General features: G+C 42.3%; 1 protein-coding gene across 10 annotated transcripts in view; it reads left to right on the top strand.

The window, feature by feature from the left end:
- SRPK2 (SRSF protein kinase 2) overlaps positions 1 to 27,317 on the top strand; it is a 280,377-nt gene that overhangs the window by 217,374 nt on the left and 35,686 nt on the right. For all 10 annotated transcript variants that reach the window (XM_034766274.1, XM_034766305.1, XM_034766342.1 and 7 more), the window contains 2 exons: positions 2,294 to 2,540; positions 6,963 to 7,442. In XM_034766274.1, the coding sequence (XP_034622165.1) occupies positions 2,294 to 2,540; positions 6,963 to 7,442 (727 nt within the window). The remainder of the gene's footprint in view (positions 1 to 2,293; positions 2,541 to 6,962; positions 7,443 to 27,317) is intronic.

The following is a 27,317-nucleotide window of genomic DNA, read 5'->3' as shown; positions in this document are numbered from 1 at the left end:
ATTAACTGTTAGACTACTGACATTTTACATTCTATACATAAGCTCCTCTGACTATAGCTTTTGTCCTTAAATGAGCACTTTTTGTGCGGTTCTGCAGTCTTTGTTAATTTTTCATGATTTTGTAGCAAGTTATATCAAGAGTGGTCTTTTTTAAGGAGTTCTTTTTTAAGATACATTTTTTCTTTCATAGTACTGATACATTTATTTCAAAAAAGAAATATGAATTATAGGCAAAAATACATAATTGCAATTTTAAAGCACAATATTTACCCTATCATGACTGTTGATGCATTTTTGAGCAGTCTCCAAAGCTATAATTGTAGCTTCATGTGGAATGAAGTTGAGGAATTGCCATTTTTCATATTTCTTATGGAATAATCCTGATCCTGCATTCTTACCGTTATGTACTGTGAGCAGTCTGATTGACTTCAGTGATCTATTTCTGACTGTGCTGCACAGTTGCTTGAAGATTATGGGGTCTATTCATGAACCTTTCAGAGCAGAAATTTGCCCTTCATTTCCTACACTTAAATCAATTAGTTTGAATGACCATAATGGAGATGTCCTATCTCCTAGAACTGGAAAGGACCTTGAAAGGTCATCGAGTCCAGCCCCCTGCCTTCACTAGCAGGACCAAGTACTGATTTTGCCCCAGATCCCTTAGTGGCACCCTCAAGGATTGAACTCACAACCCTGGGTTTAGTAGGCCAATGCTAAGAAGAAAACTTCCATATATATATTAGAAAACTCAAAATACAAAAGATGCCACATTAAAATTCAAAATGTTACAGTAAAACTACATCAGTCTGCTATCTCTAACCTTATTTTTTCTTCTGCTTGTTGTTACTATACCTGGAAGTTTCTTTTTTCATTCCTTATGGTATATAAAATTAGAGCTTTTATCACTTCCTTCTGCCATTAGTGATGCATATGTTTTTGACATGAAGTGGGTAATAAAACTGCTTTTCATATTTATGGAGTTGTAACTAAACAGCACGTAAATGATTTAAAATACTGTATATACTCAATCATAAGCCGGTTCATTTATAAGCTGACTCCTCCAAGATGGATAAGTAAAAATGGAAAATGTTTATGACCTGTTCATAAGCCGACCCTATAATTCAGGGGTCAGCAAACTTTGGTTCCTGGATCATCAGGATAAGCTGCTGGTGGGCTGAGATGGTTTGTTTATCTCGAACATCTGCAGGCATGGAGGTAAACCTAAGTAGACAAAGTGTCCCGGAGCGCCAGCTGCTTACCCTGATGGGCCAGGACAGCAACCGGTGAGGAAATTTTGGTGTGGGGGAGAAGCTGGGGGTCAGGCGAGTAATTCCTGTGACCACCCCCACATGACCCCACCCCTAGCCGGGACCCCCACACTCTCCCCATCCTACCCTTCCCACCTTATCTGGGGAGGGCCAGTGGAGGATGTCTCTGGCCTGGCTGGAGCTGCTCTGACAGGCTGGGCAGCACGGCCGCAGCCTGCTCCGGCGGGCCAGACCAGGCGGCGCGGCCACAGCATGTTCCAGCAGACTCGGCCAGGTGGCACGTCCGCAGCCTGCTCTGGGGGGCGGGGCCGAGCGGCACGGCTGCAGCCTACCAGCCCCGGAGCTGCAGCTGCTTCGGAGGCTGCGGGGAGAGCAGCATGGCCAGAAGCGGAGAGACTTTGGCCCCGCCTCTTCCTTTCAAGCTCTGCTGGCTGTGCTGCCTCTCCTTGCTCCCTTTGTTGGGGGCAGGGGTTGTGTCCCACCTCTCCCTCTCTATACCCATTCATAAGCCAACCCCCTTCTCTGGTGCTTCCCTTTTTTACTAAAAATATTCAGCTTATGAACAACTATATACGGTATTTCTTCACCTTTTTACATCCATTTTCTGATTGTTAGTAGCTGTTTTTTCACTGAGTTGAAATACCAGAATAATTAAAACATTTGTACGTTGTTAGCGGAGTACCTTCCATATGCATGAACATGATCAATAGTAGTCTAAAGGTTAAGGATGTTGCTGTTGAGTAAGATTAAATGAATCAAGTCAAGTTTACTGTACCATTTTCCATATAATTGCTTTTTAGTTTAATTAGCAGAGTACTCGTGGCCTGAAGTTATGTAATTTTTTTTTGCTTTACATAACCTGAAGTGCTTTTTGAGATGAAGATTAAATGGAGAACATAAATACTTTAATATGGTACATAATATCCAGAATTTGCAAATAGAAAGCTATCAAAAATTATTTAAACTTTGATGTGAGATGCTTGGAAGAATAATCAGTTGATATTATTTATCTTTGTTAAATGTAGGTTGGGAAAATATCTAAAAACAAAAAGAAAAAACTGAAAAAAAAACAGAAGAGGCAAGCTGAACTACTAGAGAAACGCCTGCAGGAAATAGAAGAACTGGAGCGAGAAGCTGAAAGGAAAAAAATAGAAGAAAATGTAACCTCAGCTGTACCATCAAATGAGCAAGAAGATGAGTATCATCCAGAGGTCAAGCTAAAAACAGCTGATTTAGAAGAGGTAGCAGATGAAGATCCTGGGAATGATGATGGTTAGTAACTTCTATTTTGTTGATACTGAAACTAATTTGTAGTCTGAGATGGAACTTGAATTGTACTTTCTGAGACTGGTTTATCTTAATTATGAATTAATCCCACAAAATCTCTAAAACGAATAGGTTTTCTATTATACGCAGTATAGTTGTAACCATGTCAGTCCCAGGGTATTAAAGACACAAGGTGGGTGAGATAATATCTTTTACTGGACGAACTTCTGTTGGGGAGAGAGAGAAATTTAACATTTTTACTTTGCTGTTCTTCAGGTGCTTGTCCATATGTGTATTCAGCTGTAGCTGCACATCTAAATTCCTTCTAAGCTGTCCAGCCGCATGGCTGGCCAGCAGTCTATCAAGTGCCACGCACTTCAGGTGCCCCATCTCCACTGCTGCGCTACTACTTCCCTCAGCCTTGGAGCCCCTGGCCAGCTGCTCCCAGGAGTCTCCTCCTCGCTGTGCAGCATGGAGTGGGGATGGGGGCGGGGGTTGCTGATGTCAGGCTGTCGCGCTCCCCCCCTCCCCTCCACTCCTGTACTCCATCTCTGGGCGGGGACCACGATAGGGCTCAGGAGTGGAATGATAGGGCTCAGGAGTGGAATGTGCTGGTGGTGGCTGCTGCTGTGTCTGAAGCAGGCTTCAGATTGGTGAGTGCTGATCTACTTAAAGGGACAGTCCGGGTCTCTCTCTCTCTCTCTCTCTCTCTCTCTCTCTCTTTCACACTCACCTCCCAACACATACTTGTATTATTGTTGTTACATCTTGATACTTCCTGCAATGCACATATATTCTTTGTAATTTTATTCTTTCAAAGTGCTGTTATTGGAGTTTTTTGACTGGTCTATGCATTTAATAATTTTTATTTCTCTCTTATGCTTAAATTGAATTCTTTGAATTAAATTTGAAATTTCTAAAAGGCCTAACATGTCCTGGCTGGAGTAATTATCCCTATCCTAACTTATTAAAAATATATATTATATCTAGTTTTTTTGTGTCTACTAGTGGTTACTCCCCTGAGCCCCAGCTTCCCCCCGTAAAAAAAATTTCCCACCAGTTGCTGTCCCGGCCCATCAGGGTAAGCAGCTGGTGTGCCGGGACACTTTGTTTACTTAGGTTTACCTCCGTGCCTGCAGACACTCGAAGTAAACAAACCATCTCGGCCCACCAGCGGCTTATCCTGATGGCCCGGGAGTCAAAGTTTGCTGATCCCTGAATTATAGGGTCGGCTTATGAACAGGTCATAAAAAATTTTCCTTTTTTACTTATCCATCTTGGGGGGGGGTGGGGTGTCAGCTTATAAACGAACCGGATTATGATCGAGTATATATGGTAAATATTTTTTAATTCACCTAATACAAGTACTGTAGTGCGATCTCTTTATTGTGAAAGTGTACCTTCCAAATATAGATTTTCTTTTTGTTACATAACTGCACTCAAAAACAAAACAATGTAAAACTTTAGAGCCTACAAGTCCCTCAGTCCTACTTCTTGTGCAACCAGTCGCTAAGACAAACAAGTTTGTATACATTTACGGGAAATAATGCTGCCCGCTTATTTACAGTGTCACCTGAAAGTGAGAACAGGCGTTCACATGGCACTTTTGTAGCAGGCATTGTAAGGTATTTACATGCCAGATATGCTAAATATTCATATGCCCCTTCATGCTTCAACCACCCATTCCAGAGGACATGTTCCATGCTGATGACGCTCGTTAAAAAAATCATGTGTTAATGAAATTTATGAATGAACTCCTTGGGGGAGAATTGTATGTCTCCGGCTCTGGTTTACCTGCATTCTGCCATCTATTTCATGTTATAGCAGTCTCAGATGATGACCCAACACATGTTGTTCGTTTCAAGGACACTTACACTGCAGATTTGACAAAACGCAAAGAAGGTACCAATGTGAGATTTCTAAAGACAGCAACAGCACTTGTCCCAAGGTTTAAGAATCTGAAGTTCCTTCCAAAATCTGAGAGGGACAAGGTGTGAAGCATGTCTTCAGCAGTCTTAAAAGATCAACACTCTGAGGTGGAAACTACAGAATCCGAACCACAGAAAAAGAAAATCAACCTTCTGCTGGTGGCATGTGACTCTCATTACCTTCTGCAAATGTAAACGAACTTGTTAGTCTGAGCGATTGGCTGGACAAGAAGTAGGACTGAATGGACTTGTAGGCACTAAAGTTTTATATTGTTTTATTTTTGAGTGCAGTTATTTTTTGTACATTCTACATTTGTAAGTTCAACTTTAATGACAAAAGATAATGCACTATAGTACTTGTATTAGATGAATTGAAAAATACTATTTCTTTTTTTTTTTTACTGTGCAAATATTTGTAATACAAAATAATATAAAGTGAGCACTGTACACTTTGTATTCTGTATTGTAATTGAAATCAATATATTTGAAAATGTAGAAAACATCCAAAAATATTGCGTCTGATGAAGTGGGCATTCACCCACGAAAGCTTATGCTCCAATACTTCTGTTAGTCTTAAAGGTGCCACAGGACCCTCTGTTGCTTTAAATAAATGGTATTCTGTTATTGTTTAACAGCACGATTAATCACAATTTTTTTAATCACTTGGCCGCCCTAGTTTTCTCTGATCAAATGGCAATGAGGTAAAAACAACCTTAATTAAAGATACTTTAATTAAATATTAATAAATCATTTGACTTAGGTCCTGAAAATCTATTATTACTACAAGTGCTGACATAACTAAGCATCCTGAGGAAGTAACAGGACAACAAGTTGCATCTTTATTCCATAAAATTAATGTAGCTATAGAGTCATCTCTTATTCCACCTCTCCCTTTCTGTGCACATCTAAGTAATTTATTACTATTATAGTTATCTGCAAATCCTGCTGCTTCTTCCATAACATTTCTAAGATAAGCCTTTTGTTTTTCTTCCCATGTTGCTAAAAACTCTCTTTCAGACCCTCATTATGTCTTGATTACTGTAATCCAGTGTTTTTCAACCGGCGGTCCGTGGACATATGGGGGTTCACAGACTTTGTTTAAGATTTCTAAAGGGGTCCCCACCTACATTTCTACAAGGGTCCTCAAATAAAAAAAGGTTGAAAATCACTCCTGTAACCAACTTCTCTCTGGTCTCCCCAACCTTCACATTGCCCCTCTCCATTCCAGATAAAATGCTGCTTCTAGGATCACCTTTCTTGTCCCTTGCTCTGGCCATATCTTGCATTTCTTTGAGTCTCTCTACTGGCTCCCTGTTGGCCACTGTATGAGATTCAGGGTTCTTGTTCTTATCTTCAAAGACCTCCATAACTCTGCCCTTCCCTGCTTATCCACTCTTTACTCATTGCCACCACTCCCTTCATTCTGGCAGTGATGCTAGCCTTGAATGCCTATTTGGCCTCTTCTCCTTCAGCTTTACTAGTGCTTTCTCTTCCCTTGCCCCCTACACATAGAATGTTCCCCTTGAACTAATCAGTAAGGCCATTGCCCTCTTCTTCAGATCCCTTCATGAGACATATTTGTGCTGGTCTTTATATGATGCTTTATTTGTTTATATCAACAAATAGAGATTAGGAGCCATTAAGTTGTACACATAACTATATAACTTTATGATCTTATTTATGATTATCCTTGTCCTTCCTCCCTCATTCTCTCCTGCTGTTTGGTATGTCCACGTGTCTTGTTTCAGTGTAGACTCTGATCCTGCAAGCTGTCCTGAGTGGGCAGACCTCCTACTAAATTCACAGCCATGAAAAATGCATTACAGACCGTGAAGTCTGGTCTCCCCCCATGAAATCTGGTCTTTTGCGTGCTTTTACCCTACACTATACAGATTTCACGGGAGAGACCAGTGTTTCTCAAATTGGGGGTCCTGACCCAAAATTTACAATTTTTAAAAACCTGTGACCATGAAATTGACCAAAATGGACCATGAATTTGATAGGGCTCTAATTATGCCCATGCAGAGTCCCTTTGAATTCAATGGGGCTCCACACCGATATAGCTGTCCACACATATGTAACAGCCTACAGGATTGGGGCTGCAGACTGTGAGCTCTTTGGAGGTGGACCATCTCTCCTGAGTGTTAGTGCAGCACCTAGCATATTGTGACCTTTGGGCATTACCGTAATACAAATTGTGACTAATAATAATAACTTGTTAGCTTAGCTGAAAAATATTTATTTTATAACATGAAGATGAAATTGGAAAATAATCAGAGTTGTAAAACACAAGCATTTCCAAATAAAAAGTGAAATGAGATGCCTAATAAATTAAAAGAATTTAAGTTAAAGTTGGAAATCTTTGTGGATTCAAGTAATATTCATTGTTTCTTTACACTGAAGTCTAGTAGTTATTGAGGAGTTAAAGATCATGAAAAATCATAATTTCAAAAAGGTATATTGATGTATTATCTAATATGTTGTTCATTACATTCTTAAGGTGAAGCAGAAGATCAGGAGGAAAAAGAAGACACAGAAAAAGAAAACACTGAGAAAGATGATGATGTTGAACAGGAACTTGTCAACACAGACCCTACGTGGATAGAATCCCCCAAAACAAATGGCCATATTGTAAATGGCCCATTCTTACTGGAACAACAGATTGAAGATGAAGATGAGGATGAGGAAGACTGCCCAAACCCTGAGGAGTATAACTTCAATGAGCCAAATGCAAAAAGTGATTATTCTTATAGTAGCTCCTATGAACAATTTAATGGTGAATTGCCAAATGGACCTCATAAAATTCCTGAGTCACAGTTCTCTGAATTTTCAGCTTCAATGTTCTCTGGAGCTTTAGAATCTGTAGCTTGTAGTTCAGCTGTTTCGGAGGGATCATCTGTAACTGAAAGAGACGAGAGCAGCCCATCTCAGGATAGGAGCAGAACAGTTTCAGCGTCTAGTACTGGAGATTTGCCAAAAAGTAAGTACTTGCTTCCTCTTGTAAATGCTCCTGTGTTTCTCAGAATTGTAGATGAAATCCTACTTTGGAATGGAATGATGGGTTTAAATGTTGTATGTGTGCCATAACTCTATTCAGTGATGTGTGCATTGAGAGCTTATTTTTTATTTAGATACTGATGAAATTATTTTAAACTAGCCTCTTTTGCTTATTTACTCCATATATTATGTTAATAGTAAATCTCAATTATAATTATTTTAAATTTAATATTTCATCCATTTGGCTGGTTTAAGTTGTCAGTTATATCTTAATTATAAAGCCAGAAGCCAGAATAGGAAACTCTTTTCACTTTAACTCCTGCATATTTATTGTATTTTAAGAATAAACTGTTGTATAGGTGCTCAGACATACAGGATGGGGAATCATATAAGTTCCTAAATAGATGTGCCATGTAAATTAAGCAGACACATGCATAGAGCTCCTTATTAAAAGTTTGGTAGTACATCATAAAGTATAGGTGCTTTACAGGTGCTCATAGGTAGTAAGCCATTCTTTAGAAGTGATTGTTAACAGCTATTTGCTAAAGAATGGCTCTGTTGATTTCATGGTTTTGCCTTGTTATAATACAGAATATCATATCAGCTGTACATCTGGGGTGGGTGTGCAGTTATTCAACCCAGCATGCCCTCTCCTCTCTTTTTCATCACATTTGAAATTCCCTTGCAGAAGAATCACACTTGCACTGTGGCTCCTGGACATGGCACTCAGCAATAGTAGTAAAACCTGAATGGGATTTGCCTCTGGTCACTTTCACTCTAGTTTTGCGGTGCCATAAAAAGTGTTATGTGCAGGAGAAACACAGCCCTAGGGAAAGATTCTGTGCTTCATCTTCTGCACAGTCTGGGGGGGACATTTTGATCCGAGTTAGAGGCAGGAACTAAGTGTGAGCACTGGTTAGTGACTAATAAACATATGAATTAAAAACAATACAATAAAGGTCAGTTAGCTTAGGTAGCATTGAGCAGATGACCTCAGATGTGCTTATGAGACTTCGGAAAAACAAGTATAGTGTCTGTATTTTCTGTATGAATGGCTGACACAAAAAGTGCTGGTTTGGTGAGGTTTTTTTAGAGCTAGTTGTGTTCTGTTTAGCAAGCTTCATTTAAAAACTGTGTGGGAGGTTAGAGAACACCAGGAGTGTTCTCTAACCATTTGTGAATGGTTACAAATATGGGTGTGGAACAGAGCCAGGCATAGCAGTCTTTGAGCATAGTGAATAGCAAATAAATGAGTTCCTGAGAATATTCTGCACCTGCTGAGTTAGAGGATAATGAGACTGGGAAGAGGCAGAGAATACTAGTCTTAACTAGTGAAGGAAAAGTAAGCATTGAAAGATGACCAGTCAACGGGAAGGAGAGAGAAGTGGTTTTGATACGTGATTTAATAATGAAATCATGGCTCAGAATTGATGCTTAGATACTACAGTGATGGGCACTATAAAAGAATCATAGATCATTTGATTCAGATAGAGAGAACGGGATGATACACTGCCTCCCAGGTGCCAGGACAAGGAAAGTATAAGGACAAAAGAGATCCCCTACTGGCAAAGAGATGGACTAGATAACTTTTAAAAGGTCTTTTCCCTCTTTAGAATCTATACTCCTAGAGAATGCTGGTGAATTTCCACTTAATACAAATATTTGGAAACCGACACAAGAAAAAAAGATTTGATAGGCTCAGATGACTTTAGGGAGCGGAGAAGAGAAAACTGCAGCCTATTGATGAAGGTTTCTTGTCAGTGGTCTATTGCCGAGAAAAAAAGACCACATTGACAAATGGACGAATGAGGTGATAATACAGAAAAGAAAGCTTTGGTTTGACAGTGCTTTGAAATGCCTTCTGCTAAGAGGCAGAGACTTAGATTATATGGTCTTTACTTAAGTAAAGGAGGAACCAGTTTTCTTGGTTCAAAACTGAAAGGGCTTTAAACTATAATTTGGAACAGAGTACAGGAGAACTTTTTGCAAAATTTAAAAAATCTGGCATATACTTCCAGTTTGAGTAATTTAAAAAAAAAAAAAAAGAGAGAGACGAAAGAAAGAAAGTGAGATGTCTGTAACGTAAAGGAACTCAAAATTGCACTGGGAGACAATGTTGAGTTACTTGTCCATTATGCTCTCTAAATCTTTTTCAGAGTCATTGATTTTCAGGATACAGTTACCCATTCAATAGGTATGGCCTGCATTCTTTGCTCTTAGATGTATAACATTGCATTTGGCTGTTTTAAAATCATTCTGTTTGAATGTGCCCAGCCTACCAAGCGATCCAGATCACTCTGTATGACTATTCTTTATGACAGTGGCCGGTGCCAGATGTTTGAGAGAATGAACAGAACAGGGCAATTATCAAATAATCCATTCCCAGTTCTCAAGTCTTAGCGTCTGGTGGTCAGAAATTTAGGGACCTCTGGAGCATGGGGTTGCATCCTTAACTATTTTGGCTAATAGCCATTGATGGACCTATCCTCCATGAACTTATCTAATTCTTTTTTGAACCGAGTTATCCTTTTGGCCTTCACAACATCCCCTGGCAACGAGTTCCATACGTTGAATTTGTATTGTGTGAAGTAGTACTTCCTTATGTTTGTTTTAAAGCTGCTGCCTAATAATTTCATTGTGTGACCCTGGCTTCTTGTGTTATGTGAAGGGGTAAATAAACACTTCCTTATTCACTTTCTTCACACCATTCATGATTATATTGCCCCCACCCTTAGACGTCTCTTTTCTAAGCTGAATAGTCCCAGTCTTTTTAATCTCTCCTCAGAGAAGTTGTTCCATACTCTTGATCATTTTGTATCCATTCTCTATACCTTTTCCAATTCTAATATACCAGGCAAATTGGGTGAAACTATAGCAGGGCTTGGCAACCTTTCAGAAGTGGTGTGCCGAGTCTTCATTTATTCACTCTAATTTAAGGTTTCGCGTGCCAGTAATAATTTTAACATTTTTAAAAGGTCTCTTTCTATAAGTCTATAATATATAACTAAACTATTGTTGTATGTAAAGTAAATAAGGTTTTTAAAATATTTAAGAAGCTTCATTTAAAGTTAAATTAAAATGCAGAGCCCCCTGGACCGGTGGCCAGGACCCAGGCAGTTTGAGTGCCACTGAAAATCAGCTCGTGTGCCACCTTTGGCACGCGTGCCATAGGTTGCCTACCCCTGAACTATAGTAAAGAACAAAATTATCAGGGTATATCAAGTGGGGTCCTGCAGGGTCCGGTTCTGTTCAATATCTTCACCAATGATTTAGATAAAGGCACAGAGAGTACACTTATAAAGTTTGCGGAGGATTCCAAGTTGGGAGGGGTTGCAAGTGCTTTGGGGGATAAGATTAAAATTCAAAATGATCTGGACAAACTGGAGAAATGGTTTGCAGTAAATAGGATGGCATTCAATAAGGACAAATACAAAGTACTCCACTTAGAAAGGAACAATCAGTTGCATACATACAAAATGGGAAATGATTGCCTAGGGAGTACTCTAGAAAGGAATCTGGGGGTCATAGTGGATCACAAGCTAAATAGGAGTCAACAGTGTAACATTGTTGCAAAATAAACCCAAACATCATTCTGGGATGTATTAGCAGAAGTGTTGTAAGCAAGACATGAAAAGTAATTCTTCTGCTCTATTCTATGCTGATTAGACCTCAACTGGAGTATGGTGTCCAGTTCTGGGTACCACATTTCAGGAAGGATGTGGACAAATTGGAGTCAATCCAGAGAAGAGCAACAAAAATGATTAAGGTCTAGAACAGGGGTTCTCAAACTGGGGGTTGGGACCCCTCAGGGGGTCTCGAAGTTATTACATGGGGGTTGCGAGCTGTCAGCCTCCACCCCAAACCCTGCTTTGCATCCAGCATTTATAATGGTGTTAAATATATAAAAAAGTGTTTTTAATTTATAAGGGGGGTCACAGTCAGAGGCTTGCTATGTGAAAGGGGTCACCAGGACAAAAGTTTGAGAACTACTGGTCTAGAAAGCATGACCTGTGAAGGAAGATTGAAAAAAATTGTTTGTTTAGTCTGAAGAAGAAAAGACTGAGAAGGTACATGATAAAAGCTTTCAAGTTCATAAAAGATTGTTACAAGGAGAGAGAGAAAGATTGTTCTCCTTAACTTCTGAGGATAGGACAAAAAGCAATGGGTTTAAATTGTAACAAGGTTAGTTTAGGTTGGACATTAGGAAAAACTTCCTAACTGTTCGGGTGGTTAAGCACTGGAATAAATTGCCTGGGGAGGTAGTGGAATCTCCATTATTGGAGATTTTCAAGAGGAGGCTAAATAAACACCTGTCAGGGATAGTCTAGATAATACTTAGTCCTGCCATGAGTGCAGGGGACTGGACTAAGGGGAATCTCAAGGTCCCTTCCAGATTCCGTTAGCTTTTTTGACTGCTGCAGCACATTGAGCAGATGTTTTCAGAGAACTATCAACGATGACGCCAAGATCTCTTTCTTGAGTGGTAAGCAACTAATTTAGACCCCATCATTTTGTATGTATAGCTGGGATTATTTTTTCCACTGTGTATTATTTTGCATTTATCAACACTGAATTTTGTCTGCCAGTTTGTTGCCTAGTCACCCAGTTTTTTGAGATCTCTTTGTAATTCTTCACAGTCAGCTTTGGACTGTATTATCTTGAGTAATTAATATTGGTTGCAAATTTTGCCACATCACTGTTTACACACCTTTTTCCAGGTCATTTATAAATATGTTGAACAGCACTGGCTCCAGTATACCTCTCTGGGGAACCCCACTATTTACCTCTTTCCATTGTGAAAACTGACCATTTATTCTTACCTTTTGTTTCCTAACTTTTAACTAGTTACGGATCCATGAAAGCATCTTCCCTCTTATCGCATGACTGGTTAATTAGTGTAAGAGCCTTTGGTGAGGGACCTTGCCAAAGACTTTTGAAACTCCAAGTACACTGTATCCACTGGATCATCTTTGTCTGCATGCTTGTTGACTCAGAGAATGGTAATAGATTAGCAAGGCATGATTTCACTTTACAAAAGCCATTTGACTCTTCCCCAACATATTGTGTTTATTTTTATATATTTATGTGACAATTTTGTTCTTTACCATAGTTTTAACCAATTTGCCTGGTACTGAAGGTCCGCCTGTAATTGCCAGTATCGCCTTTGAAACCTTTTTTATAGATAGGAGCATTACATTAGCTATCCTCCAGTCATCTGGTACAGAGTTTGATTTAATTGATAGGTTACATACTGCAGTTAGTAATTCTGCAATTTCATATTTGAGTTCCTTCAGACTCTTGATGAATACCATCTGATCCTGGTGAGTTATTACTGTTTAATCTATCCGTTTGTTCTAAAAACTCCTCTTTAATGACACCTCAATCTGGGACAGTTCCTCAGATTTGTCACCTAAAAAGAATGGCTCAGGTTTGGGAATCTCCTTGATGTCCTCTGCAGTGAAGTGGATGACAAAAATTTTTTACAAAAAGGTGAGGCACAATTTTATAATTCAGTGACTATAACAGCAAAACATTTTGGATAAGGTTGCAGGAAATTAAAAGCAAAGGAGAGACTTTGCTTGGCTTCTAATCCAGACCCCAAACCAGAAAGTCTCTACAGATCCCTTGTATAGAAGGTGCATAGGAGGAAGACTTCAGGTAAAATCGTGGCCCCATTCCATTCATTGGGAGTTTTGCCACTGACTTCAATGACACCAGGATTTTACCTGTGGATGTTTTGATCTGTGTCAATTACCTAATGGTAAATCTACTGGTAATTTCAATCCTACAAAAACAGTGGAAGAGATAGTAAGAAAAGAAATCTGTAACCAGGTAAGGGAAAATATGAAGGTTCATTGGGCACGAGCATTAGGTTTGCATGAGCATCATCCCAGGCATAGGTACTCAATTTAAAAATTAGTGGATTAAGAGACTATAGTATGGTAGATATTAATTCAAGATTTAAGTAAGGTAACTGACACAGAACTTCACCTTAATAAATTAATTCAAAGGTCTATGAGAAGATTAAAAGAAAACTAAGCAAAATTACAGTCAAATAAGACAACATGCCTAGAAAGAAGTCCAAGGCCTTAATTAATAAGCACCCCCATTTTACCTAGTTTAACATAAGTTGCACCAGGGAACTGTTACATGATACTAGTACCTTAGAAGCCTCTTAACCTTAACATTCTTGTAATGTAGTTGTGTGTGTGTGTAATTTCTTATGTTTTAAAAAAAGTCAACTGAAAAAGCAGAAATTTTTCGAGTGCTGATCCCTACGTGTACTGCACTGTGCTCCATGCGCCTGGAGTCAGAGAATTCTTGAAAACAGTGTCTGTTGGTCCGTGCATAAGCCCTCACACTCCTTGCGCCTCCAACTGAGGAAATAAAGGGAAGAGAGGACCTACCGCCTCTCCAGTTCCTTCTTATTGCCGTATGGCTTGATTCAGAACCCCCAGTGTCCAGAGCTTTGCCTTGATTTATTCTTCGATCTCTGTAAGTGTGTGTGTGTGTGTGTGTGTGGAATTTTACTCTGTAGTTTTAGCTAAGTTTTATAGTTAGTCCCCATCCCGGGGAAAACCTCTCCTCTTCTCTCCCCCCCCCACCCCCATCCTTTTATGAGTACTGGACTATGCCCAGGACTCCAGGCTCCAAAATCTGTGTTCTTGTCCATTCTCCTTCTCAGTCAGTGATGACCATCATCCTTGTCTATACTGCCTCGGGGAAGCTTAAATCACAGCATGGTGCAGTATCTGCTGCTCTTTCTCCAGTTGTACCTCTGAGGGGCAGGAACTTTACCTCAAGGAGCACCTAACATAGAAAGCCATGAGTCTGCAGTCAGATCCAGACTGGGAGATTCGTCCCTCGTGCCCCTCGTTCATCAGCCTGATTCAGAAGGAGTGCACCTCCTACCACATGGTCCTACTTAGGGGCAAGGGATTCTATAGATCCCTCATTTGGGTCTTGCCAGGAAGGCAGAGAGTGCTCTCATAAATATGACCTTGGCTACACTGGCAATTCACAGCGCTGTACTTGCTGCGCTCAGGGGTGTGAAAAAACACTCCCCCTGAGCGCAGCGCTGTAAAGCGCCACTGTAATCAGCGCTTGCAGCGCTGCAAGCTCGCTCGCAGCGCTGCAAGCTCGCTCGCAGCGCTGCAAGCTNGCTTGCAGCGCTGCAAGCTCGCTCGCAGCGCTGCAAGCTCGCTCGCAGCGCTGCAAGCTATTCCCCTCAGAGAGGCGACTACACTCGCGCTTCACAGTGCTACCGCGGCAGCGCTGTAAATCCACGAGTGTAGCCAAGGCCTGAGTAAGCAAATTCTCCTCTAAGTCCACTTCAGAGAAGTTGGGTGCAACTCTGCCTATGTTGAACAAGTCTTCCTTCTCAGTCCATAAGGAGTTAGAATGTTCTAAGTCTCGGGGTCATGACAAGAATTCCCCCAAATCCAGGACTCCATCGGTACCAGACCATGTTCTTGTGGCAATGACACCTACAGTTCCAACTAAGCCTAAACACTGGGAACCGCAGCACTGACAAAAAGCATCCATAGGGAGCCTCAACCACCTACGGTAGGCTCTGCCTCTTCTGGCTGTGGTGCAAACTGTAACTGCTATGGCTCTGTCAGTTTGGGGGGAATGGGGGACAGGACCAGGGAGAGCAGAGACTTAGGCTACATGTGATGATATTTTTATCTCCCTGATCCCCAATCTCTATCACTGTCAAGGCTTTTCCTCATGAAGGAAGGTCCTAACTCCACCAGGTAGGGTTGCCAGGTGTCCAGTTTTTGACTGGAATGCCTGGTCGAAAAGGGATCCTGGCAGTGGGCCACTAAAAGTCTGGTTGGCAGAACTGGCAGGCTCCCTACCTGGCTCTGTGCGGCTCCCCGGAAGTGGCGACATGTCCCTTGGCTCCGAGGCGGAGGATTGGCTATGGTGGCTCTGTGCGCTGCTCCTGCCCTTTGTGCTGGCTCTGCAGCTCACATTGGCTGGGAATCACAGCCAATGGGAGCTGAGAGGGTGGCTCTTGCATGCTGTGGCAGCACGCAGAGTCGCCTGTCCGTGCCGCCACCTAGGAGCCAAGGGACATGTTGCTGCTTGCAGGAAGCCGCCCGAGGTGAGTGCCGCCCAGAGCCCACACCCTTCACCCCCTCCTGTACCCCATCCCTGAGCCTCTTTCTGTGCCCCAACCCTCTACCCTACCTCGGAACCCCCTCCCGCACTTCAAACCCCTTGTCCCTTGGCCCCAGCCCAGAGCCCACATCCGCAGCCCAGAGCCCCTCCCACACCCTAATCCCCTGCCTCAACCGGAGTCCCCTCCCACACGCTGAACCTCTTGTCCCCAGCCGAGAGCCTCCTCTTGTGCCCAAACCCCTCATCCGCATCCCCAGCCCAGAGCCCATACCCCATCCCACCTCCAACCCCCTGCCTCAGGCTGGAGCCCCCTCCCACACGCTGAACCCCTTGGCCATACCCTCCAGCTCCCTCGTGCACACCAAACCCCTCGGTCCCAGTCCCAAGCCCCCTCCTTCACACCAAACTCTCATCCCTGGCCACAACCCAGAGCCCACACCACCAGCTGAAGCCCTCACCCCTTCCTGCACCCCAACCCATTGCCCCAGCCTGGTGAAAATGAGCTATTGAGGGAGGGTGGTGAAGAGTGAGGGGATGGAGTGAGTGGGGATGGGGCCTCTGAGAAGGGGTGGAGCGGGGCGTGGCCTTGGGGAAGGGGTGGGACAGGGGGCGGGGCAAGGTGTTTGGTTTTGTGCAATTAGAATGTTGGCAACCCGACCATCAGGAGATGCAATTTAAGGCAGGAGTCTGTCCCAATTCCATCGTCCAATCATGGTTTCCCTTCAGCGGAACCATCAATAGATCCATCCCTTGCAGAACAACCTGAAATTTTAGTCATTATCTTGCTGATCACTGTCACCAGTGGTTGTCATACTGGCATCTCCCAAATCTCTCACAGGCGAGGATACAACTTTTATAATTTATTGTGCTAACACCACTATGCGTAATTCAGTAGGGATTTCTCCCCTTTTCCTTGTTTGTATTTCTTCACCCTACTAATGTTGGAGTGCCCTTCTCCAATAAGTTTCAGTGGTAGCTGTGTTACTCTGTATCAGCAAAAAAACGGAGGAGTCCTTGTGGCACCTTAGAGACAAACAAATTTATTTGGGCATAAGCTTCCGTAGGCTAGAACCCACTTCATCAGATGTATGAAGTAGAAGATACAGGGAGCAGGTCTCTCCAAGCTCATCATCATCAGAAGCAAGCTCCCTACAGACCAGGACAAACCAACTCAAAGCGTCACCAGACCCTGCCAGAACAACAGATTCAAAACCTGCGACATTATCTCCACTACTACAATGTTCAACACCCCCCACAACACACCAAACAAGCTCCATGGATTCTACACATGACTATAACATGTGGAATACCTCATCCAGCACACTAAATGCCCCAATAACAACTATGTGGGTGAAACCAGCTCCCAAATGAACTCTGATGGAAAAATGATAAAAGACAAAAACACCACATCACCCATGAGTGAACACTTTTCACAAAACAATCACTCTATATCTGTCCTATCAGTCATCCTCAAAGGAAACCTGCACAGCACTTTCAAAAGACGAGCCTGGGAATTTAAATTCATTACTCTGCTGGATGCTAAAAATCATGAACTGAACAGAGACACTGTTTATGTCTTATTGCAACAAACTGCGATGGGCGATCACTTGTTACCAAGTATGATCTTCCTTGGGAGTTATGGGTCCTCAGGTGGCTAATAAGGCCAATCCTTGAACCACAAGTTCTGTTACAATGAGGGCAGATGTTTTCAGGCTCAGCAGGAGGCTGTTGACCATGACTGGAGAACAGTCTCTCCTTCCTCCTGCACCTCTTGTCCTCTTCGGCTTGTTGGCGAGCAAGATCAAAATGCAGGGGACCATCACATAGGACTTCACTCCATTTTAAGCGATCCTGGGCAAGTGTCTCCCAGGTATTAATGTCAATATTACATTTTTTAGGTTGTCCTTCAGCAAGTCCTTATAACGCTTCCGTTGTCCACCCATGTTACGGTACCCTTCTTTCAGCTAAGAGAACAGGACCTGTTTTGGGAGGCGATGGTCTGGCATCCGGACAACGTGACCAGTCCAGCGGAATTGCTGACGGATGATCATTGCCTCGATACTGGTGGTCTTTGCCTCTTCCAGAACGCTAATATCTTCCCATTTGATCTTCAGAATCTTACAAAGGCAGCGTTGATTGTGTCTCTCAAGGACTTTCAAGTGGTGTCTATAGGTTGTCCAAGTTTTGGACCCATACAACAGTGTTGGGAGAATGGCTTGATAAACAAGAAGCTTGGTGTCTGTTTGAATGTGGTGATCTTCAAAGACCCTGTGCTGTAAACGAGAAAAAGCTACACTGGCACAGGTCAGGCGATGTTGAATTTCTGCATCAATATCTGCCTTGGATGAAAGATGACTTCCAAGGTAGAGGAAATGATTGACATTCTCAGTGCCACTCCATTGATTTTGATAGATGGGGCATGTAATACCTCATTTGGAGAGGGCTGATAGAGCACTTTAGTCTTCTTGATATTAAGAGTGAGACCAAGACATGTGTAAAGCCCTTAACTGTTCTGCCATGGGTGACCCTAAGGGAGTACATGACTCCAGGTAGCATCGCTCTTGGGTCATTGAGACACGCAAATCTCTCCACCACTACAAGGTGGTGATCCATGGAGAGGACAACAAACTGTAACCCACTAATGTCCTCATTTTGTCCTATGACTTCAGAGGTGTTAACAGGCCTCTCTATCCTGAATGGTCCCGTACAATATGTGCTAAGTACTTGTGCTGCAGCTAAACAATCTGTTCCACTTGCATTTTGTTGTGATGCTGGAAGTTCCTTTCCCAGACCTGAAGAGCTCTGTGTGGCTCGAAAGCTTGTTTCTCTCTCCAAAATAGTTGATCCAATAAAAGATATTACCTCACCCACCTTGCCTCTCTAATATCCTGGGACTGACATGGCTACAACTACACTGCATGGGCAATAAAATGGCAGATGAAATTCAGTATTGTTATAGGCAAAGTAATGCACATTGAGAAAAAATAATCCCAACTATACATACAAAATAAAGGCTTCTAAATTAGCTGTTACCACTCAAGACTGACTGTAAGCCTGTGATTGTCAGAAGCTGGAATTGGACAACCGGGGATGGATCACTCAATATATTGCCCTGTTCTGTTAATTCCCTCTGAAGCATATGGCACCAGCCACTGGCACGAGGCAGGATACTGGGCTAGATGGACCACTGATCTGACCCAATATGGCCCTTCTTATGTTCCTAGCCTTTAGTTCAGATTAGCTAACTACCAAGCACTGTTGGCTAAATATGATTATTTGAACTATTCCAAATTCCTGGACTTCATTGACAAGCTTCTGCACTAAGATAGAGCACAATTCCAGGTTCTCATTGAGGATGGCAAGTTGATTGCCAAGACCACCTTTCAATCAGTGGTTGATGCAGCAGATACATCTTCAAGGTCAATGGCAGCAGCCTTTGTGATGTGCCGTGAATCATGGCTTCACTCTTTGGGGTTTCCCAGGGAGGTCCAGAACATCATAGAGGAGATGGATCACTTGAAATTGCCCCGTTGTGTTCGTTCCATCTGAAGCATCTGGCTCATGGTGAGAGACAGGATACTGGGCTAGATAGACCTTTGGTCTGACTCAGTATGGCCATTCTTATGTTCTTATGACTCAGGAATCTTGGATTCTATTCCAGATTCTGGAGGGGAATGTTCTGTGGTTGTCAGTGACCCTTCTACCCATCCCTTTCAGTGTGTCCTTCTGCCAGTCATGTCTCTCCCCCAGTCCCAGTCTCCTTGCTCAGCCAGTCCTAATTTCCTCCTGAGAGCTACCTGGTGAGTCCCAGTCTCCTCTCTCTAGTTTCCAGGGTCCTCATCCCACTTTCGTTCCCAGGCACCCTGTCTGGGAATTCCAGTCTCCTTCTCCTAGTATCCTTCTCTGATCTCAGTCTCACCATCCCACTGCTTTCAGTCCTCCCACCCAGGTTCCTTATTCCTCAATGCTTAGCCAGTCCAAGTGTAATCCCTCTCCCCCCACCCCAGCTCCTCATCTGACCTGGCTCCTAGTCATTGTTGCCCCATTGTTCTCCCACTCGTTCATTCCCAATCTCCCCCGACCCCCACTGCCTGCTTGTTCCAATAATTTCTGTCTTCCATGACCCCCACGTTGGATTCTTATTCCCTCTGCTCTGGAGTCATGCTGCAATTTTTTTCCTACACTGTCCAGGAGCTGGGAGGTGGGGGGCATGCATTAAGACACAGAAGATATAATCTCCTTGTCCTCTGTTCTGGTGCTACAGTAACTAGGAGGAGCAATTGCATGATAAGCTTCTGCTCAGCTCCTGCATTCCTGGGAGGTATCATGCTTATTGCAAATGGAAAGTTGTCAAAAAATTTAGCTACCAAAGTAAACCCTGTACTGAGGAGATGTGAACTAAGATTTTTCAGAGGGTTATGAATTGGCCAGGTTTGGGTGCTTTTTCACTGAGACAGCAAAAGGCACATTGCTAAAGTGTGGTACAGCAGTCAATACTTGAGCCTTAATTTGTCAGAAAATACCTTAGAGGGAGGTTAATTGGAAGCTTCCTATGGTATCCAAGCCCCAGTTTGAAATATGAGGATTTCTACCAAACTGAAAGATGGATAAAGGCTCTGTTGAATTTTTGGCCCTTATATTGGAAGTTTAAAATTAAACGCTTCTGCCAAGGATTTCTGAAGTAACTTGTGATTTTGGGGGCTTCGTTATTTGGGTGCTCTTGGGACAAAAGGGGCGTTCTCTGGACTTTTAAGTATCCTGCCACTTGATGGTATCACAAGTTTGGCACATAGATTAAATAGTTTTGAAAATTGTGACCTGGATACTATGAGTGCCTATGTGTGTATCCTGATGTGGGCTTTTGAAGAATACTACCCTGATATCTATTAGAAAAGTGAAAGAAGATGGCCCTTTGGGAGCACTTTATCTGTAGATATTTTGTGGACTTTTTAGCTTTCTTTTCTCTCTGTATGAATACGTTCATTCTAGGGCAGTCGATTTATTGCAGTTAACTCATGCGATTAACTCAAAAAAATTAATTGCGATTAATCGCACTGTTAAACAATAGAATACCAATTGAAATTTATTAAATATTTTTGGATGTTTTTCTACATTTTCAAATATATTGATTTCAGTTAGAACACAGAATACAAAGTGAACAGTGCTCACTTTATATTATTATTTTGATTACAAATATTTGCACTGTAAAAATGATAAACAAAAGAAATAGTATTTTTTCAATTCACCTCATACAAGTACTGTAGTGCAATCTCTTTATCGTGAAAGTGCAACTTGCAAATGTAGATTTTGTTTGTTTGTTACATAGCTGCACTCAAAAACAAAACAATGTAAACCTTTAGAGCAGTGGTTCTTAACCTTTACTGCAGCCTGCACCCTTTTGGTTCTCAAAATATGTTCTCGCACGCCATATCAAAAATTGTTGAAATAGGTCAGTTCTTTAAACCTAGATATATTTTTTGTTTGTATATTACAGTAATCGTTAAAAAAAAATGTATAATGTTAATAAATACTCAGGTTTGATGAAATAAAGTAGTTGTACTTACGTGCCTGTGCTTAATTTGTGTTTTCAATGATTTACCTTCTAAAAAAATCTGGCATGTCTCAGACCCCCAGAAAGGGCAGCTCGCACCCATGTTAAGAACCACTGCTTTAGAGCCTTGTAAAGGTCTGGACTCACCCCTGCAGCGCCTCCTGCTGGTCATCCAAGGAATTAGCTCACCAACCTCTGGAGCGTCCTCTGCAGGCCGGTGATCCGCCTTGTCCTCAGCTGGCTCCTGTGTCCCTCCCAGGACCCCAGTGCCCCTTGCTCTGGGTGCTGCCCCTGGCAGTACCCACACACGCTGGGTCTCCCCTCCCAGGGGAACCCCCACCCACTATCCCCACCTTGCCTCAGCACTAGGCCACTGCCAGTCACCAACTAGCCCCCGCTCCCTGGGGCAGACTGCAGTATAGGCCACTCATCACTGGCAAGGGGGGGTTTGGATCTGCTGCCTTGGCCTAGCCCTGGGCTGCCCTCTGCAACCCCCCAGTACCCCTTGGCCTAATACTAGGTCGCAGCCTGGGGCTTTCCAGGCTGGAGCTCCCCAGCTCCTTTGCCTTTCCCCAGCCCTGCTCCACTCAGGTGCTCTTTGTCTAGCTCCCTGCAACCAGGCCCTTCTCTGAGGGCAGAGAGAGACTGCTGAGCTCTTGGCTCCCAGCCTCTTTGTACAGGCCAGCTGAGGCCTGATTGGGGCGTGGCCCAGCTGCAGCCACTTCCCCAATCAGGCCAGTAGCTGCTTCTCCCTGCAACAGCCTTCTGCAGGGCTGTTCCAAAGCCATCAGGGCAGGAGCGGTGTCCACCCTGCTACAAGCCCACTCAGTCCTACTTCTGGTTCAGCCAATCGCTAAGACAAACAAGTTTGTTTACATTTACAGGAGATAATGCTACCCTCTACTTATTTACAGTGTCACCTGAAAGTGAGAACAGGCGTTCACATGGCACTTTTGTAGCCGGCATTGCAAGGTATTTATGTGCCAGATATGCTTAACATTTGTATGTCCATTCATGCTTCGGCCACCATTCCAGAGGACATGCTTCCATGCTGATGATGCTCCTTTTTAAAAAAAAAAAAAAAAAAAAGCGTTAATGAAATTTGTGACTGCATTCCTTGGGGAGAGAAATGCATGTCTCGTGCTCTGTTTTACCTGCATTCTGCCATATATTTCATGTTATAGCAGTCTCGGATGATGACCTAGCACACGTTGTTCATTTTAAGAACACTTTCACAGCAGATTTGACAAAACACAAAGAAGGTACCAATGTGAGATTTCTAAAAATAGCTACAGCACTCGACCCAAGGTTTAAGAATATGAAGTGCCTTCCAAAATCTGAGGAGGAGGAGGTGTGGAACACACTTTCAGAAGTCTTAAGAGCAACAGTCTGATGCATAAACTACACAACCCAAACCATCAAAAAAGAAAATCAACCTTCTGCTGGTGGCATCTGATTCAGATAATGAAAATGAACATGTGTTGGTCTGCATCGCTTTGGATTGTTATCGAGCAGAACCAGTCATCGGTAGGAACGTATGTCCTCTGGAATGGTGTTTGAAGCATGAAGGGAAATATCAATCTTTAGTGCATCTGGCACATAAATATCTTGCGATGCCGGCTACAACAGTGCCATGCGAACGCCTGTTCTTACTTTCAGGTGACAGTGTAAAGAAAGAAGCGGGCAGCATTATCTCCTGCAAATGTAAACAAACTTGTTTGAGCAATTTACTGAACAAGAAGTAGGACTGAATGGACTTGTAGGCTCTAAAGTTTTACATTTTTTTTTATTTTTGAGTGCAGTTATTTTTTGTACATAATTCTACATTTGTAAGTTCAACTTTCATGATAAAGATATTGCACTTCAGTACTTGTATTAAGGGAATTGAAAAATACTATTTCTTTTGTTTTTTACAGTGCAAATATTTGTAATAAAAAATAATATAAAGTGAGCACTGTACACTTTATATTTTATGTTCTAATTGAAATCAATATATTTGAAAATGTAGAAAATATCCAAAAATATTTAAATAAATGATATTCTATTATAGTTTAACAGTGCGATTAATCGCAATTACTTTTTTTAATAAAAACTTTTTTTAACTTTTTTTTAATTGACGGCCATAATTCATTCTGTATACTACAAAATGGATTCAGAATGAAGGGTGTAATAAACAGAACAGGTTAGTTAAACACCTGTTAGGAATTGTAAAGATAATCATAGAAATGTAGGACTGAAGGGACCTTGATATGTCATCTAGTCCAGTCCTTTGTACAGAGTCAGGATTAAGTATTAGCTAGACCATCTCTGATAGGTGTTTGGCTAACCTGTTCTTAAAAATCTCCAATGACAGAGATTCTATAACCTCCCTAAGTAATTTGTACCAGTGCTTAACCACCCTTACAGTTAGGAAGTTTCTCCTAATGTCTAACCTAAATCTCCCTTGCTACAATTTTAGTCCATTACTTCTTGTCCTGTCCTCAGTGGTTAAGGAGAACAATCTATCACCTTTCAGAGTAGCAGCCGTGTTAGTCTGTATCCGCAAAAAGAACAGAAGTACTTGTGGCACCTTAGAGACTAACAAATTTATTAGAGCATAAGCTTTCGTGGACTACAGCCCACTTCTTCGGATGCATACAGAGTGGAATAAATATTGAGGAGATATATATACACACATACAGAGAGCATAAACAGGTGGGAGTTGTCTTACCAACTCTGAGAGGCCAATTAAGTAAGAGAAAAAAAACTTTTGAAGTGATAATCAAGATAGCCCAGTACAGACAGTTTGATAAGAAGTGTGAGAATACTTACAAGGGGAGATAGATTCAATGTTTGTAATGGCTCAGCCATTCCCAGTCCTTATTCAGTCCTGAGTTGATTGTGTCTAGTTTGCATATCAATTCCAGCTCAGCAGTCTCTCGTTGGAGTCTGTTTTTGAAGTTTTTCTGTTGTAATATAGCCACCCGCAGGTCTGTCATTGAATGACCAGACAGGTTAAAGTGTTCTCCCACTGGTTTTTGAGTATTATGATTCCTGATGTCAGATTTGTGTCCATTAATTCTTTTGCGTAGAGACTGTCCGGTTTGGCCAATGTACATGGCAGAGGGGCATTGCTGGCATGATGGCATATATCACATTGGTAGATGTGCAGGTGAACGAGCCCCTGATGGTATGGCTGATGTGATTAGGTCCTATGATGATGTCACTTGAATAGATATGTGGACAGAGTTGGCATCGGGCTTTGTTACAAGGATAGGTTCCTGGGTCATTGGTTTTGTTCAGTGATGTGTGGTTGCTGGTGAGTATTTGCGTTAGGTTGGGGGGTTGTCTGTAAGCGAGGACAGGTCTGTCTCCCAAGATCTGTGAGAGTAAAGGATCATCTTTCAGGATAGGTTGTAGATCTCTGATGATGCGCTGGAGAGATTTTAGTTGGGGGCTGAAGGTGACAGCTAGTGGTGTTCTGTTATTTTCTTTGTTGGGCCTGTCTTGTAGGAGGTGACTTCTGGGTACTCGTCTGGCTCTGTCAATCTGTTTTTTCACTTCAGCAGGTGGGTATTGTAGTTTTAAGAATGCTTGATAGAGATCTTGTAGGTGCTTGTCTCTATCTGAGGGATTGGAGCAAATGTGGTTATATCTTAGAGCTTGGCTGTAGACAATGGATCGTGTGGTGTGTCCTGGATGGAAGCTGGAGGCATGTAGGTAAGTGTAGCGATCAGTAGGTTTCCGGTATAGGGTGGTATTTATGTGACCATCGCTTATTAGCACAGTAGTCCAGTAATCCGCTTGTGTGGATTGATCTAGGCTGAGGTTGATGGTGGGATGGAAATTATTGAAATCATGGTGAAATTCCTCAAGGGCTTCTTTTCCATGGGTCCAGATGATGAAGATGTCATCAATGTAGCGCAAGTAGAGTAGGGGCGTTAGGGGACGAGAGCTAAGGAAGCGTTCTTCTAAGTCAGCCATAAAAATGTTGGCATATTGTGGGGCCATGCGGGTACCCATAGCAGTGCTGCTGACTTGAAGGTATATATTGTCCCCAAATGTGAAATAGTTGTGGGTGAGGAGAAAATCACAAAGTTCAGCTACCAGGTTAGCTGTGACGTTATCGGGGATACTGTTCCTGATAGCTTGTAGTCCATCTTTGTGTGGAATATTGGTGTAGAGGGCTTCTACGTCCATAGTGGCCAGGATGGTGTTTTCTGGAAGATCACCGATGGATTGTAGTTTCCTCAGGACGTCAGTGGTGTCTCGAAGATAGCTGGGAGTGCTGGTAGTGTAGGGTCTGAGGAGAGAGTCCACATAACCAGACAAGCCTGATGTTAGGGTGCCAATGCCTGAGATGATGGGGCATCCAGGATTTCCAGGTTTATGGATCTTGGATAGTAAATAGAATACCCCTGGTCGGGGTTCTAGGCATGTGTCTGTACAGATTTGTTCCTGTGCTTTGTCAGGGAGTTTTTTTAGCAGATGATGTAGTTTCTTTAGGTAATCCTCAGTGGGATCAGAGGATAATGGCCTGTAGAATGTGGTGTTAGAGAGCTGTCTAGCAGCCTCTTGGTCATATTCCAATTTATTCATGATGACGACAGCACCTCCTTTGTCAGCCTTTTTGATTATGATGTCAGGGTTGTTTCTGAGGCTGTAGATGGCGTTGTGTTCAGCATGGCTGAGGTTATGTGGCAAGTGATGTTGCTTTTCCACAATTTCAGCCTTTGCACGTTGACGGAAGCAATCTATGTAGAAATCCAGTCTGTTGTTTCGACCGTCCGGAGGAGTCCACGCAGAATCCTTTTTTTTGTAGTGCTGGTAGGGGGGATTCTGTGGGTTAGTATGCTGTTCAGAGGTATGTTGGAAATATTCTTTGAGTCGGAGACGTCGAAAGTAGGATTCTAGGTCACCGCAGAACTGTATCATATTCATGGGTCTGGAGGGACAAAAGGAGAGGCCCCGAGATAGGACAGACTCTTCTGCTGGGCTAAGAGTATAGCTGGAAAGATTAACAATATTGCTGGGTGGGTTAAGGGAACTACTGTTGTGGCTGCTTGTGGCATGTAGCAGTTTAGATAGTTTAGTGTCCTTTTTCCTTTGTAAAGAGGCAAAGTTTGTCTTGTAAATGGCTTGTCTAGTTTTTGTAAAGTCTATCCATGAGGAAGTTTGTGTGGAAGGTTGGTTTCTTATGAGAGTATCCAGTTCTGAGAGCTCATTCTTAATCTTTCCCTGTTTGCTGTAGAGGATGCTGATCAGGTGGTTTTGCAGTTTCTTTGAGAGTGTGTGACACAGTCTCTCAGCATAGTCTGTGTGATATGTAGATTGTAATGGATTTTTTACCTTTAGTCCTTTTGGTATGATGTCCATCTGCTTGCATTTGGAAAGGAAGATGATATCTGTCTGTATCTGTATCACCTGTATCATTATAAAAACCTTGTAAATATTTGAAGACTTATCATACCCCCCCCCCCCACTCCCAACCCCCACCCCCGTCTTCTCTTCTCCAGACTACACAAACCCAATTTTTCCAGTCTTTCCTCATAGGTCATGTTTTCTGACCTTTAATCATTTTAATTGCTGTCTTCTGGACTTTCACCAGTTTGTCCACATCTTTCCGAATGAGGCCTTATCAGTGCTGAGTAGAGTGGAAGATTTACTTCTGGTGTCTTGCTGGCAAAACTCCTGTTAATATATTCCCAAATAATGTTTGCTTTTTTTGCGAATGTCTTACATTGTTGACTCATATTTAGTTTGTGATCAGCTATAATCCCCAGGTCCCTTTTTGGAATACTCCTTCCTAGGCAGTCATTTCCCATTTTGTATTTATGCAGTTGATTATTCCTTCCTAAGTATAATAATTTGCATTTGCCCTTATTGAATTTCATCCTATTTATTCTAGACCATTTCTCCAGTTTGTCAAGATCATTTTGAATTCTAATTCCATCCTCCAAAATGCTTCCAGCCCCTCCCAGTTGGGTATCATCCACAAACTTTATAAGTGTACTCTATGCCATTATCCAAATCATTTATGAAGATATTGAATAGAACTGGACTCAGGATATATCCCTGCAGGACCCCACTTGCTATGCCCTATCAGCTTGATTGTGAACCACTGATAACTAATCTCCTGGTATGCTTTTACAGCCAGTTGTGCACCCAACTTATAGTAGCTTCTTCTAGGCTATATTGCTC

The sequence above is a fragment of the Trachemys scripta genome, chromosome 1 (genome assembly GCF_013100865.1).
Source record: "Trachemys scripta elegans isolate TJP31775 chromosome 1, CAS_Tse_1.0, whole genome shotgun sequence".
NCBI classification, from domain to species: domain Eukaryota; kingdom Metazoa; phylum Chordata; order Testudines; family Emydidae; genus Trachemys; species Trachemys scripta.
This window is presented reverse-complemented; position numbering and strand designations above follow the sequence as displayed.